This window comes from Vipera ursinii, assembly GCF_947247035.1.
Source record: "Vipera ursinii genome assembly, chromosome: Z".
NCBI lineage: Eukaryota > Metazoa > Chordata > Lepidosauria > Squamata > Viperidae > Vipera > Vipera ursinii.
The window spans coordinates 13,824,557-13,840,558 of NC_139517.1; the positions used below are offsets into that span (position 1 = coordinate 13,824,557).

The 16,002-nt window shown below is 44.6% G+C and overlaps 2 protein-coding genes across 3 annotated transcripts; one reads left to right on the forward strand and one right to left on the reverse strand.

Moving 5' to 3' along the window:
* On the forward strand, window positions 1-3,799 carry ASPHD1 (aspartate beta-hydroxylase domain containing 1; the record flags this gene model as incomplete). The annotated part of the gene is made up of 3 exons (XM_083376092.1): window positions 1-757; window positions 2,033-2,146; window positions 3,191-3,799. 3 exons carry the CDS (start codon window positions 1-3, stop codon window positions 3,298-3,300), a joined length of 981 nt encoding a protein of 326 aa, XP_083232218.1. The 3' UTR covers window positions 3,301-3,799.
* A 2,802-nt stretch (window positions 3,800-6,601) lies between these two features.
* On the reverse strand, window positions 6,602-15,386 carry PAGR1 (PAXIP1 associated glutamate rich protein 1). Of its 2 annotated transcripts, XM_083376884.1 has the most exons (5): window positions 15,081-15,386; window positions 12,895-13,047; window positions 9,982-10,381; window positions 9,749-9,831; window positions 6,602-7,922 (listed from the first exon to the last, which is right to left on the reverse strand). In XM_083376884.1, the coding sequence occupies exons 3-5, from the start codon at window positions 10,377-10,379 to the stop codon at window positions 7,738-7,740; spliced, it is 666 nt and encodes a 221-aa protein (XP_083233010.1). In that variant the 5' UTR covers window positions 10,380-10,381; window positions 12,895-13,047; window positions 15,081-15,386; the 3' UTR covers window positions 6,602-7,737. The 2 variants fall into 2 exon arrangements, with proteins under 2 accessions (XP_083233010.1, XP_083233011.1); XM_083376885.1 differs by lacking the exon at window positions 12,895-13,047 and having other exon boundaries at window positions 15,211-15,277.
* Between the last annotated feature and the right edge of the window lie 616 nt (window positions 15,387-16,002).

Sequence of the window (16,002 nt, forward strand, 5' to 3'; positions counted from 1 at the left end):
ATGCCCAGCATTATGGCTGATTGGGGTCTCCGTGGTCTTCTCTCCCCGCTCCTCCCTGACCCCTCTACTTGGCACTCTCGACCAGAGCCAGCCATAGCTGTGCTAGGTTCTCTGGCCCTCTTCTTCATCTGGTACTGCTATCGTGTGGGGACAGGGCAAGTAGCCCCTGTGTCTCATCCACAAGGTGTGCCGACCGACGAAGGATGCCCTCGCCGTCCCCTCAGGGGTGATGCCATCAATCAGCGCCTGTATCGCAGCCTGCGAGATTACGCCAAGCGCTATTCGTGGTCAGGTATGAACCGGCTGCACAAAGGTATCCGGGACCAAGCCCATTATCAGCTAGGCGAACGGATGGCAATCCAGAAGCCCAGCGCCTTCTACCTCCCCGACTTGCCTTCGGCCCCCTATTTTCCCCGCGAGTCCCAGCGTCACGATGTGGAGATTCTTGAACTCAGTTTCCCAGCCATCCTACGGGAATTTGAGGGCATTGCCAGGGACTTTGAACCCGGAACGCCAGTGCCACGGGGATGGATGGTCAACGCCAACCCTGGCTGGCACAGTTATTACCTCTACCGACAGGGAGAGTGCATAGCACAGAATTGCCGCAGCTGCCCATGGACATATCGGGCACTGAGCGCGCTACGCACCTTTATCAACGCCAATTGCTTTGGAAACGCCTGCTTTAATGTCTTGCAGCCTGGAACTGTGCTACCTGGCACCTATGGGCCAACGAACACCAGGGTACGGTGCCACCTAGGTGAGCGAACGCTGGAGGAGCAATGAATGGGGCAGATCACAGCGCCTACTCGGAAGGGAAGGGGCCCCAGTATCTGAAAACCTGTATTGCCAGCATCTCCTTTCAGCGTAATACATGCTGTCTAATTCCTAAATGGGAGCTGTTTATAAGCTTGGTTTATCATTATTATTCTGTTTTATTAACTAAGCTATTTATAATTACTAGCAGCCAAACAAGCAGGTTGGAATAATTGTTGTGAACTGCAGCACTGCTTCAGATGCATTTGCTCCAGAAAACATCAGCAAATCTTATTTTTTTAGAAAATCTGCAGGTGACAAGTGGCATTTCAGAAGAGGCATTCTTTGTAGGATGCCTCTTCAGGGGAGGTGCTATGAGAAACAGGCATCATTGGCCAACACTTTGATTCACAGTGCAAATATGATAGGTAGGTGGGGTAGGTAGTACAAGCAGCATCAATTAAACTACTTTTATCTTTTTATTTAAGACAGTTTCAGCCCCCATCCCCGGTCTTATCACCAACTCTGGGTGGCTCCTAATCAAACGTTTTCTAATAGTTTAAAATTTTTCATTATCTCAAACTTAAAATCTCAGGCATTTGACCTCAGGTGAAGGCAGGAGGAGATGAACAGAGTTTTTCAGAAAAGGTGTTTTTTTTTTAATGTTGTGCAGATCTTCTTTTCCAGGTCTCCAATTATCTTCTGTGGTCCCAAAGGTGCTTTTTTCCAAAAGACAAATGGACTTCCTTGCTTCTTTTCTTTGAAAACTTTTCGCTTCTCATCCAAGAAGCTTCTTCGGTTACTGAAGAAGTTTCTTGGATGAGAAGTAAAGGTTTTCAAAAGAAAAAAAAATGCCCCAAGAAAGTCCAGTTGCCTTTTGGAAAAAAATCACCTTTGGGACAACCATGACTTGGAGGATTGAGAATCTCTGTAGACAATTATCTTCTGTAACTTCTATATTCCTGCTCTGATTGTCGTTTGCAAGACAGGCAGCTTTTTAACTTTCTGCTAAACCGAGAAGGGGGTCCCCAGGTTGTGGCCACAATTCTGGATGGGGAGATAAAAATTCTGTAGCCAAAGGAGATACCCATTCTTGGTTTTGCATATGACGGCTCCCTCTTTCTCACAGCCTAGGAAGTTGTTTCCATCATTAGTGCTTTAAACCAGCATGTTTCTCTCCTCTCTCTGGCATGAGGGAGTGGGGTGGGGAGGTGGGATACAGAGCATCCTTCACTAAGCCTCCCTCTCACAGCTTCCTTCCTTCTTCTTCTTCTTCTAGGCCTAAAAGTGCCACCTGGTTGCGAGTTGGTGGTGGGTGGTGAACCACAGTGCTGGTCTGAAGGATACTGCCTTCTGGTGGACGATTCCTTCTTGCACACCACAGCCCACAATGGTAAGAGAGCACAGAAAGCAGACTGAAGTGAGTTGACTTCAAAAATCTGTCTTCCCAAAAAAGCAGTTGGGGGACTAGGACTTCCTTGAAAAGTTCTCCATTGTATAAATTTGTTCCAGGAAGACACGGCCTCTTCAAAAGGTCCCAAGGTATGATGGACCCAATTAAATGCTGTCCTATTAAATTCACAACCATCTGACTACCTCTAGGCAATTTTTTTTCCTACCATTCCCTCTGTGTAGGATTTTGGGAAGTTTTCCAAAGAGAATGTATATTGCACAGTTTTAAGACTCCACCTAACAGAGAGTTGGGGTGTTTTATTTATTCCCAGGGAAAGGTCTTTCTTGCAGGAATAATCTGTTCAGGGCTGCATTGGGGAACAATGATGGGCAGGGCTGCAGCGCGTGAAAGGTGAAGTCCAAAGATAAAATAGGTAGCACCGAAATCCTCCTACCCATTTTCTGGTATTCTGTTATTTTGGTGATTGTTTGACAACACCAAACATGCATAATTGGCCAACACTCTGCTTCAAAGTGTAAGTATGATGAGTAAGGTGGGTAGGTAGTACAAGGAGCATCGAGTAAACTCATTTTACGTTTTTATTTAAAACATTTATATAGCCCGGGTCTTATGACCAGCTCTGGGTGGCTCCTAATCAAGTTTTCTAAAAATTTAAAATTTTAGGCCAGAGTTTTGCGGAATTATCTGGGCACACAAAGCAGATTAACTACAATTTCTAAACCATTAGCTATGGTGTGGGGTTTCTGGATTTGTCCAACATGCTGTTCTAAAATATAGTTGGCAGGTATCACACTAAACCACAAACTAGCCAACCCCATTTATATACCATATGTTTGCAGCATCAAATTATGTCTTTTTGACGTGATTTCCCCCCCCCCCTTTCATTTCACCTGGCAAGCTATCAGGGTGAGAAACATCATTTTGGTCAGATCTGCTCCAATTGTTGAAAAGGATTTGAAATTAAAGCCACATATAACATTGGGACTACTTGCGAGATGATAATTGCAACCATCTTTGTTACAGGCTCCCCCAGCGACGGACCTCAGGTGATTTTTATTGCTGATCTCTGGCACCCCAACGTAGCAGGACCTGAGCGACAGGCATTAGATTACATCTTTGCCCCTGGTCGATAGACGCTTGACCTAACAAGTATTGTGGGCATGGACACAATCTCACAAATATTTGCTGCTCCTCACAAAAAATCAACCACCCCCTACACTGTTGTCTTGATCTAGATTCATTGTTTTGCAGACTGAATTAGGTCCAATGTGTAACGCAAAAGCCACAGAGAGATTTGCGAAGCCATGAAAAATGTCTTTTTTCTTCAAGGTGATTCTGTGCCCTTTCAGAAGACTAGAGATTTCCGTGATCTGGGACATTCTGTTTTCCTTTCTTGCACTGTATAGTTCCTTGTGGTTCATTTCCTCTTATGGCACTGTTCTGTTCAGCCTGTGCAGGTGGGAATGTTGCTGACTACACTCTAGTACTAGTTACCTTCAAATTTAATGAAGTATATGAAATCCACGTTCTGTATTAATAGTATAGATTTCTCCAGGATTATTTTGGGAAGGAGGGTAAGAATTAACCAAAGTATAATACTCTGTTTCTACCTGTCTGTGACAAATTGTAATTCTTCCACAATATCTGTAGCTCAACATTTGTGTCAAGGGATTTCATTTCGAAAAATTCTAGCCAGCTGTATTCCAATAAAATCCTTACAGACTCATGTTTTTTTTTTGTCCAGACATTTTTTTTCTTGCAGGAGAAACCATTCAGAACTTACTCATAAGATGTGCTTTATGAGATTAAAGGCACTAGCCACAATTTTACTCTTGAACATCAGCCAGGTTTATTTAAAAAGTGCATTAAACTCTGATGTCGGGAAGTGCAACCAAACACAGTTGAGGGAAAATTACATGGGATGAAGATTAAAAGCTGCAGGAATTAAGGTGGAGATCTCTAAAAAAGTCACTGGTCACTGATAGGATAGTACTAGTATATGAGGAGATCATATAATGCACAATTGCCATGAATATCACTATCCCAAATCAAGCAAGCTCCTTTTCATTCATGTTTCCTGTACACTTTTAAAAATATTTTTAATTAGAATGCCACAGTACAGGTAGTCCTCGACTTACGACCACAATTGAGTCCAAAATTTATGTTATTAATGAGACATTTAAGTAAATTTTGCCCCATTTTACGACCTTTCTTGCCACAGTTATTAAGTGAATTGCTGCAGCTGTTAAGTTAGTAACGCGGTTGTTAAGTGAATCTGGCTTCCCCATTGACTTTGCTTGTCAGGTCGCAAAAGTTGATCCCATGACCCCGGGATGCTGCAACCATCATAAATATGAGTCAGTTGCCAAGCATTTGAATTTTGATCATGTGACCATGGGGACACTGCAACGGTCATAAATATGAGTTAGTTGCCAAGCATCCAAACTTTGATCTACTGACCATGGGGATGCTGCGACAGTTGTAAGTGTGAAAAACGGTCATAATTCACGAGCAGGGGGCTGGACTAGAAGACCTCCAAGGTACCTTCCAGCTTCTATTCCAGACATGTCAAACACAAGGCCCGGGGGATGGATCTGGCCCGCGAAGTGGTTTCATGTGGCCTGCGAAGCCATCCTGGAAACAATGAGGGAATGGCTCCTGCTCCCTTGGCCCTAGCCCAGGCCAGTTGGGAGCCAATGTACAATTTCGTGGTGGTCATCTATGCTGAAATACATTCAGTCTTAGCTTCACAAGGCCATCTGGAAACAGTGAGGGACCGGCCCATGCCGCGTCAGCACTGACCCCTGGGCGCACGCTAGGGAGGTATCACCCTTTGTGAGGAATGAAGAAATGCACCATCGCCTGGAAGTGGCCAGCATATGACCCTGCCTATTTTGGGCAGGGTAGGGCCTGGGCAGCGTTGCGCTTCTCTTCAGATTCGTGCCATCCGGCTCAGCCTCTCGGCACTGTCAGGAAAGTGCCCCACTGCCTGCCAAAACCGGTGCAGGCTGGGGGCTGGGCAGCATTGTGTAGGTAACATCGACTGTCATGCTGCTCATGGTGTCCCCTCCCCCAGAGCCCACCAAGCCGGATATGTGAAGTAGGCGAGGACCATGTGCTGGCCACTTCCAGGCGATGGTGCATTTCTTCATTCCTCACGAAGGATGACACTTCCTCATCTGCTTTCTTGCCTGTTTTTCTCCCTGCCTCATCTCAAATACGGTATTTTCCCACCACTCGAAGGAAGGAAGGAAGGAAGGAAGGAAGGAAGGAGAGGGAGGGTCTGAGGGAAGTCCTGCCTTAGTCCTTCCCTGCTGCCCTTTCACCATCCCCTTGCCCCATCCTCCTGGCCTATCCTGGGGGGTCTCCGATCCTATTGCTAAGGAAGCTTTGGATACAAAGCCAGGTCTCCTCACATGGAGAGGGAGTGGGCCTCCCTTTTGACTTTGCCCTCGTACCCATCATGAGCAACCTGGCTAAGGAGAGCAAGCACAGCAGCAGCAGCCTTGAGGAGGAGGTAAGTGCAGCTGGGCACCACCTTGGGGAAGTGGAGCTGGGCTTAGTGCCGTGGGTTCTTGACGGCTGGGCTGGGCATTTGACCTCCATGCCACCGTCCAACCTCCCCACCAAGGCCTGAGAGGAACAGTGAGGCTCCTCCAGTGGACCATGCCTTGGCACTTGCCCCGGTCCCATCTCCTTCTGCCAGAGACCCTCAGATCTGTCCCACTCCTGCCCAGACCCCCACAAGCACCCTTGATGTGAATGATGTAGAGCTGGGCGCACCCACCCAGCAGGCCACACCCACCCAGCCTGCCAAGGGCAACTGCAGTGCTGATGTGGCCCTCAATGAAACTGAGTTTGACACCTATTCTATTCTATTCTATTCTATTCTATTCTATTCTATTCTATTCTATTCTATTCTATTCTATTCCATTCTTCCATTCCATTCCATTCCATTCTACTTTTTTCAGTGCCATTGTAACTTTGAACAGTTACTAAATGAATTGTTGTAAGTCAAGGACTACCTGTACAATAAAAGTACAAAAAGTTTAAAAAGAAAGAGAAAAATGAATCAAAAGAAAGAAAAAACAGAAATTTGCCCTCCTATTCCTATCTCATTCTTTGCCTTCTTTCTGGTTCCCAAACTCATAAGACATCAGTTTAGTCTTTTCTTCTTACACCAAAAACTCCATAGAAGACTTCCAATCTTTTAAGTCTTTGTCGTTTCCCCCCCCCATCAGATTCCTGTCCACATTTTGTTTTAAATCCTCACAGTGTGAGTCACTGTTGTTCACCTCTTATACTTGTTCTTAAGGGTTTTTGGCAGTGGGATCTTATTATCCCTCAACTAATACTTCTAAAAGATACATGGATAATATGCTAAAAGAAGCAAACTGCGCACAAAAAAGAGCATTTCACACTTTTGAAGTGGAATCTGCTAAGTTTATTTGCCAGATGTGTGTCTATTTGTCCAAGTCTAATTATGTCCAGCAGGAATTCTAAATGCAGTTTTCTCTTTTTCCTACACAAGTTCCCAAGAGGAGAACCAAAAGACTCACTGTGTCCTCTCCCATTATGTTGTGGAGGAGACCACAGTCACATTTTCCATCTATGCATGTAAATAAATGTAGACGTGCTGATGTTTACAAATCGATTGTAAATTAACAGTTGATCAAGGTTTGGTCACCGTTTAAGATTTCTGATTAACAAGGCCATATTGCTTGGCAACTCTAGGTAGGGTACTTTCATTCACACGAAGGGAGGAACTGTTCTTTTGGCCTCCTGTAAGTTCGGAAATGGCAAGGGATTATCCCAGTGGCTGCACTGCCCTTTCACATCCCAGGACATTTGTGACAAGGCACCCCCAGGGCTTCATCAACTCCGAAATCACAGAAAGATTGAGGGCGAGCAGACAAAATGGGGTACAAGTAGCCTAAACTGGGACAGAATTTCTGTGTCTAAGCAAGGCGGTTGTTAAGCAAATTACACCCGACTGAACATTTTTGCCAGTTGTTAAGTGAATTGCTGAGGTTGTTAAGTTGAATCCAGCTTCCCTCATTGTCTCTGCTTGTTGGAAGATGGCTTGTGAAGGCCGCCAATAGGGATCACGTGACCCTGGGACACTGCCAATATCATAAACACACGCTGGTTGCCAAGCGGCTGAATTCCGACCCTATGAACCTGGGGACGGTCGTAACTGCAAGGACCAGCCATCAGTTATTTTTCACTGCTGTGGTAACTTTGAATGGTTGCTAAATGAATGGCAGTGAGGACTGCCTTATATGGCAAGTGAAACTGTTAAGTCCTCAACAAGTCCTCTCCTCCTGACTGGCAACTCTTTCCATTAGTGTACGAATAGTTCACAGAAATTAAATTAAAAGCAAACTCACAGAGTTTTATTACACCCCAAAACTTGAAAGCAAGTAACCTCCAGCAACTCATACAGGGATCGGAGTCAAATTCCAGGGCACTAACAGATGCGTTGGGTTTATGCGGGAGTTCTTTCCCCTTGCATCTGAATCCACAGTCCCAGTCCATCCTCCTCTCTCGGCTCCTCTTGCACATTAACGTTAGTATTTGCGCTGACGAAGGAAGAGACCAGAGGGCCGTTTTGGAGTGGGTACATCATCTGAATCAAGGTCAAAGAGGTCACAGCCAGTCTTCATAATTTGCTCCTCCAGCACTTTATGGCGCTTCATGTCCGACAGCACTTTGTCCAGGCGAGCTTCTCTTTTCTGACTCTTAGCTAATGTCCCTGGAAATTAATCACAAACCATGAATGGAAGATGAAGTTCCTACATCCTGCGGGCTTAATAGGCCAGCGAGGTAAAAAATATAATGCACTTCTTGCTGTTCTTGCAGAGAATCACAAAACAATTAAAAATCACGAGGAAGCAGGTGGGAGAAAACTGCCTAGCCACAGCATTTATTTGTTGGGTTAAGAAATTGACATCTTTGCTACCTATCAGTAAATTATCTCAATACATTTTTATACAGACAGTCCTCGACTTACAACCATTTGTTCAGTGAACTCTGATTTAAGCCATTTTTCTGTCTAGGATCTTCTTTCTAAAAATCTATTTTTTTTTTAATAAACCCTAGTGCAAGGGTCTTCAAACTTGGCCCTTTTATGACTTGTGGACTTCAACTCCCAGAATTCCTCAGCCAGGCAGCCAGGCATGCTGAGGAATTCTGGGAGTTGAAGTCCACAAGTCATAAAAGGGCCAAGTTTGAAGACCCCTGCCCTAGTGGGAAAGGTGGATGGGGGAACATCACAGACTCTGAAAATATAACCATTATACACACACACACAAACACACAAACACACACACACACAATGTACTGAGTCAGTATTGATCCCTGGTGCTTGGGACTTTCTTCTTTTTCCTTAGAGACGTCTCGCCTCTCATCCAAGAGGCTTCTTTAGCTCTGACTGGATGGTGGGGCTGAATTCTTCAGTCAGAGCTGAAGAAGCTTCTTGGGATGAGAAGCGAAACGTCTTCAAAGAAAAACAAGAAAGTCCAGTTGCCTCTTGAAAAAACACCTTTGGGACAACCATGACCTTGGATGACTGAGAATCTCCATAGACATTTTCTTGGCAAGGTTTTTTATAGAAGTGGTTTGCCATTGCTTCCTTCCTAGGGCCGAGAGAGTGGGACTGGCCCGAGGTTATCCAGCTGGCTACGTACCTAGGGTGGGACTAAAACTCCCGACCTTCCCGTTTCTATCCTAGTGCCTTAACCACTCGCCAAACTGGCCTTCTCTGGAGTTTTCAACTTCCATAAAAATGATTCAATGGGTAAAATTATGCAAGGTAGGAAGAGCTTTTGCCTTTTCTCTCCTGCATAAGCTAGAAGTTGGAGTCATCGAATACATGGTGGGAGATTCAGGACAGCCAAGAGGATGGTAGTTCTTCAATCAACTTAGCATCGGAGGAGGGATGACTATCAACTTTGCATTATAAAAGGGCCAGACATCAAGTCACGGAGAATGATTGTACTATCCACAACTGCTAGTAATCATGGCCGAACATGACCAATCATGAGTCACTTTTTTCAGTGCTGTTGTAACTTCAAATGGTTGCTAAAAGAAGGACTACCTGCATAGGGCAAGTGAAATTGGTCCTCAACAACTGCTCCTCTCCCATTTGCTAAACAAGCAGTTTGTTTATATTTGAATATGATATGATGATCTGAATATGATGGCGCAGTGTGTAGAACGCAGCACTGCAGGCTAACTCTGCCGACTGCCAGCAGTTCGACCCTGACTGGCTCAAGGTTGACGCAGTCTTCCACCCTCCCGAGGTCGATAATATGAGGACCCAGATTGTTGGGGGCCATAGGCTGACTCTGTAAATCGCTTAGAGAGGGCTATAAAGCGGTATATAAGTCTAAGTACTATTGCTATTTTGCAATAGGTAACCCAAGAGGGAAGGTCCTTACTGCACCCCCACCCAGCTAATTGGCTTCCCATGAGCAAGTGGTGGGCCAGCTTGGAGGCAGAATGCTGCATTCCTTAATTCATTGGCCTGGCAATGCTCTTCAGACTTCTTATGGAAACTCAATTGCCTTCCTTACGTACCAGGAGTTCTCCGTCGATCAATCAAGGAGCTTTTGGGAGAGGCAGGCTCATCGTCAAAGTCAAACTCAGTAGGCACATGAGGTCTGGAGCAAACAGAGGGGGAAAAAAGAATCAACCTGGCAATATCTCAGCCTCTCGTTCCTCCCCTTAACATAACCTCAAATCTTAAGATTCCTCACCCCCACACAAACACCATCCCAAATTAAGCCAAATACAAAAAAACCATTTCTCACTTCTCCTCTTCCTCTTCTTCCTGGTGTTCAGATTGTCCTTCAGATTTATCCTCATCTTCGCTGTCAGGCTCTGGGGTTGGGTTGCGCCGAGGGAGGATTTCGGCCTGAATCTCCAGAGTCCCGTGTTCAGCAATGAGCTCGTATAAACGGCGGATCTCCTGGGGTTCAGGCATCCAGGTATCTGGAGAATCCAGCTCCTCGTCGCTGCAGGGGACACACCAGTCCTCTTCAGCAGATTCATCACCCTTCCCTGATAATTCCCCCTCTGTTTCTCTGGCGGCGGCAGCATCTTCTTCCTCAGCGGCAGAAGCTAAATCTGGAGCAGGCCCATCTTCCACTGCCAAGGATTGCATCCCTGAGGTCACTTCCCCTTCCTCCACAGTGCCGGCCTCTTCCATGGCTGTAATAAAGAGAAGATGAGGCCACAGGATAAGCACAGATCTGGTGAACTCGGAGCTGTCAAGATTCTAAGATAACTGGCTAAACATTAGCAAATAAAACGCTGTAGCTATTCTAGTGCAGGGCTTTTCAACCTTTTCATCCATTGTACCACTTTTAGGATAGGGCAACATCCGAGTACCACCAGTCGCCCAGCAAGGGGTCAAAAACTTGACGACCCAAAAAAAAGGAAAAAAGTGATGTACAGGTAGTTCTCGACTTATAACAGTTCGCTTAGTGACTGTTCAAAGTTACAATGGCACTGAAAAAAGTGCCCACCAAGCCACAGCCAAGCAAGACACCTGCCTGCCTGCCCGCCCGCCCGGCGCCGCTCTTCCTCCTGTCCGAGGTTTTCATTGTTGTGAGCATTTCTGTTGAGGATTGGCAGCGGGGGTGGGGTGGGGGTGTGTTTGGTTTTTATTCCCTCCCCCTCTGCAGGGTGATTGCAGCAGGTTTTGGTCACTTCCCATGACCCTGGGACACTGTGACCGTCATAAATATGAATCAGTTGCCAAGCATCTGAATGTAAATCACAAGACCCTGGAGATGCTGCAACATTCCAGCTGATCGGCGGTTCTTCTGGGCTCAGAAGCGCCAGGATCAGCGCCGAGCTCCAGTTGGAGCCTGAGCCCTGACAGCCCTGCAGCTCCAGCCGTCTCTCGCTCAGCCTGTGCTGTGCTGCCACCGGTTCAGCTCATTCCCCTCCCCCACTACCACTTTTCTAGGATGGTCATGTACCACCTGCCAGGTGCCAATGTACCACAGGTGGTACCCGTACCACTGGTTGAAAAGCCTTGTTCTAGTGTTTATCCCCAAATGAAGAAAGGCACAACATAAAGTTGGGTTATTGAAAAGTAAGGTAAAGAGTCCCTGCGGATTTTACTCCACTACCCGTTGCTGACTGTGAGGGGCATTGCTTATCTCCATTTCAAGGCCATTGAGCCAGCACTGTCAGAAGACCTTTCCGTGGTCAGGTGACCAACATGACATCACGGAGCACTGTTGCCTTCCCACCAAAGTGGTACCTTTTTATCTACTTGCATTTGCATGCTTTCGAACTGCTAGGCTGACAGGAGCTGGGGCGAGGATGGGAACTCATCCTGTCGTATGGTATGTGGCTCTCCAACCTGGACTGCCGGCTTTCCTGCCAACAAGCCCAGTCTCTTAACCACTGAGCTGCCCCTGGGTTCAAAATATCCTGCTGAGACACAAATCAAGCTGAGATCTCTCCCTGTAATTCAATCAATCTAGTTCACAAGGTTGCTTGGGTCACCTAAGGAAAAACATACTGAATTCCCCAAAGAAAAGATGTAATGCAAATTCCAAGACTGATTATTGGAAATTATTTAAAATTGCTAGAGGCAAACCCTAAGGGAGCTTTTGTCAACCCAGTGGAATTCAACTTATCCTTTCACAATTATTTGGAGAGTACCAGTGTTGACAGGATTGTAGTTTGAACTTCTATGATTGTCAACATACTACCATTGAAAAAACATCTTCTGATTAGATGGTATTTTGGACACAAAAGTGCCGGTTCACAATAAAAAATAAATTTTTACCTTTGCTCATTTCGCAGGGATTTGAAAACTTGGCTTTTTGAGCTGTCTGGCCCAGACTGAGGGGTTTTAATTATTTATTAATGGGGTTTTAGTTTAAATTCAGGGACTTAATTTAATTTTAGTTTTAATCGATTTTAACTTTGTATGTACCGTATGTATTTTTAATTTTTCCCTGTAAACCGCCCTGAGTCCTACGGGAATAGGGCGGTATACAAGTTTAAATAATTAATAAATAAATAAATAAATAAATAAATAAATAAATAAATAAATAAATAAATAATATATTTATGCCACTAACAAATCGTCTATCAAAACAGCAAAAGATAAGGACTTCTAGGAGAAGTATGATGAACTGAAGACAGCTCTGTGAAAGGAGCACCAATGACCATGGCAAAGCCCAAGGAACCAGTGAGTAGACGGGTTCCTTGGAACTTCTCTGGATAAGGAAAGGACAAGAGATCACCCACATATACTCCGGACAATTGCTCTTCATAGGAGACCATGGGACAGCAATCTTCCATGGGTTTGAGTAGTGGGAGACAAAGGAATTAGCCATCTTGTTCACAACCATGGTGAAGCCTTTTAAAAGACACTAAGTTTGCAAATCTCACTTTCTAATGACTTTCAGAAATTCTCTGCTAACTATTTGGAAGGTATTAGAGAGACCTTTGGAATAACAGGATTTGAAAAGTCTTCATTGGATGGGTTTATTTTCAGCCTTGAACAAACAAATTAATTACAAGATTAAGAACTTAAAATTTTTGAAATAAGCAGCAAAAAGCTAAATATGATTTTGATCTAAAAAGTCAGAAATGGATTTAAGGAAGGGCCAAGGTAATTTGGAATACTGACTTTTGCTATAAGCTTTTGGAATTAACTATATAAAAAAGCAACTTCTCATGCAAAACATACTTACTCTGGTTAGGTTTTAATAATATCTTTTATTAGGCCTCCAAGAATGGGCAAGGAGGTTTTTTAAAAGGCCTTTTCACCAGGGGAATTAAAAGCAGTATACCAAGACGTTTTTGATTCCAATGGTTTTTTCAGAGATGGAAGTCATGATGGAAGCCTATAATAATTTAGAAGAATATACATACTATTACAAAAAGTATTTAAAAGTATTACAGGTGAAATTACAATCTTGGATATTCAGTTGCTTAAAGAGTTGCAGGAGACAAACATCACAATCCTACAGAAATCTAAACAGGTGTATATACAGTAGTATAACTTTATGTATAGGTGGATTGCCTTTCAATTAGTATACATAGTCTGATTATTCCAAAATTAATTACAACATTATTTTGAAGAAGGCAGTATAGATATATATGAATCTGATGGATGAAACATGAGTTCTCTGTGTCTCAAACCAAGTTTTCTTTACTTCAGGTCTATTATGTGTAATCATGGGCAATACTAATATAACAATTCACTAGAGTTGTTGTAACAATACAGCCAGTTTGGTGTAGTGATTAAAGGCTAGAAACCAGGAGACCATGAGTTCTAGTCCTGCTTTAGTCAAGAAAGTCAGCTGAGTGACTTTGGGCCAGTCACACACAGAGCCCAATCTACCTCACAGGCTTGTTATTGTAGGGAAAATAAGAGGAGGAAGGAGGTATGTTCACCACCTTGAGTTACTTATAAAATAATAAAGACAGGATAAAAATCTAATAAACAATAGCTAGAAAACATACACAAAATGTTGTCCGTTGAAAACTGTACAAATACAGGTAGTCCTCGACTTACAACAGCTCATTTAGTGACCGTTCAAAGTTACAGCAGCACTGAAAAAAGTGACATGATTGTTTTTCACACGGCCATTGCAGCATCCCCGTGGTCACGTGATTAAAATTCAGATGCTTGGCAATTGACTCATATTTATGACCGTTGCATAAATATCCCGGGATCAGATGATCCCCTTCTGCAACCTTCTGACAAGCAAAGTCAACAGGGAAGCTGGATTCATTTAACAACCATGTCAGTAACTTAACAACTGCAGTGCTTCACTTAACAACTGTGGCGAGAAAGGTCATAAAATTGCGGCAAAACAGAATTTTGGGGCTCAGCTGTGGTCGTAAGTCCAGGACCACCTGAACTGTGAACATTCTATTTAAAAATATTTTGAAAAGCGTACAGGAAACATGAATGAAAAAAAGCTTATTTGATTTGGGATAGTGATATCCTGGACAAATATGCATTAATTATGTTCTCCTCATGTACTAGTACTATCCTATCAGTCGGGCAAAATTCACTTCAGAAATGTCTCGCTTAGCAACACAAATTTTGGGCTCAGTTGTGATCGTAAGTCGAGGACTACCTGTATTTTCTGAGAGTTGCAATTGAATGGAAGTGAAGAAATAATCAGTAGCCAAAACTAAACAGGTTTTCACATCAATGTCATAAACTAGACCAGGGGTAGGCAACCTCGGCTCTTTTATGACTCATGGACTTCAACTCCCAGAATTCCTGAGTCAGCTATGCTTCACATCAATGTCATAAACTAGACCAGGGGTAGGCAACCTCGGCTCTTTTATGACTCATGGACTTCAACTCCCAGAATTCCTGAGTCAGCTATGCTTCACATCAATGTCATAAACTAGACCAGGGGTAGGCAACCTCGGCTCTTTTATGACTCATGGACTGCAACTCCCAGAATTCCTGAGTCAGCTATGCTTCACATCAATGTCATAAACTAGACCAGGGGTAGGCAACCTCGGCTCTTTTACGACTCATGGACTTCAACTCCCAGAATTCCTGAGTCAGCTATGCTTCACATCAATGTCATAAACTAGACCAGGGGTAGGCAACCTCGGCTCTTTTATGACTCATGGACTGCAACTCCCAGAATTCCTGAGTCAGCTATGCTTCACATCAATGTCATAAACTAGACCAGGGGTAGGCAACCTCGGCTCTTTTACGACTCATGGACTTCAACTCCCAGAATTCCTGAGTCAGCATAGCTGACTCAGGAATTCTGGGAATTGAAGTCCATGAGTCATAAAAGAGCCGAGGTTGCCTACCCCTGAACTAGACCATATTCATATCTTTTTTTGGGGGGTGGGGGTGGGAAGAAGACTCTGGAGCCACGCTTTTCTGAAGACCTACCCCAAATCTCCAAATGTTAACCGTGAGAACGAGTCAAACGAAGTGAAGGATTTTCGGTACAAGGAGTTCAGCGCCGTCTTACGAGCTGCAATCCTGCGTTCAAGTGCGGGGTTGCAAGCGAGATACTCACGGCTCCAAAGTATTTTAACTGCTTTGCAAGCATCAAGACGCCTCGGATTTAGACGCACGCCAATAGGAGAGCGGCGAGCTTCTCACCAACCTAAAGGCACGCATCGTCTTTTTTCAGAAATGGCACTCTGTATATGCTCAGAGGCACTACCTCCCCAGTCCCAAGGGGCGGCGCTAAGCCCCAAGCAAATGATTGGGCCACTCAGCTGCCCATCCACGCATCGGAGCTCGCGCCCACTTCCCCTCTAGCGAGACCGCAAAAGTAGAGCCCAGCACAATCGATCGCAGTTTAAGGCGATGAATCCAGCCCCGCCCCCTCTGAGCGTTAGAAAAAGGCAGGAGCGCGCGACTTGCTTTGGCGGTGCATTGCGCATGCGCTATCCTATCTATCTATCTATCTATCTATCTATCTATCTATCTATCTATCTATCTATCTATCTATCTATCTATCTATCTATCTATCTATCGCATGTATACAAAAAAAAAGTATCTTGTGGGAAAACTGGTTCAATGTCAAATAGAAGGCGTGACCGTATTAAGGTCGATTTTACGTGACATCCCTCCCACGCCCTCCGTAGCACTTCCGTTCCGAATTCGCCATGTTTTACGACGCATCTTCTCCAAACGCCATTTTGTTCCACGGCGCGTGCGCAAATTTCCGTTCTGTTCCCCTCCCTTCACACTGCTCTAGAGCTCGCCGCGAGCGTTGCGCATGCGCAGATGGTAAAGGTTGTTTCTTTTCTCCCATTGGTCTGTTTCCTATTACGGGGCGGGCGCCAAATACAAACGGAGA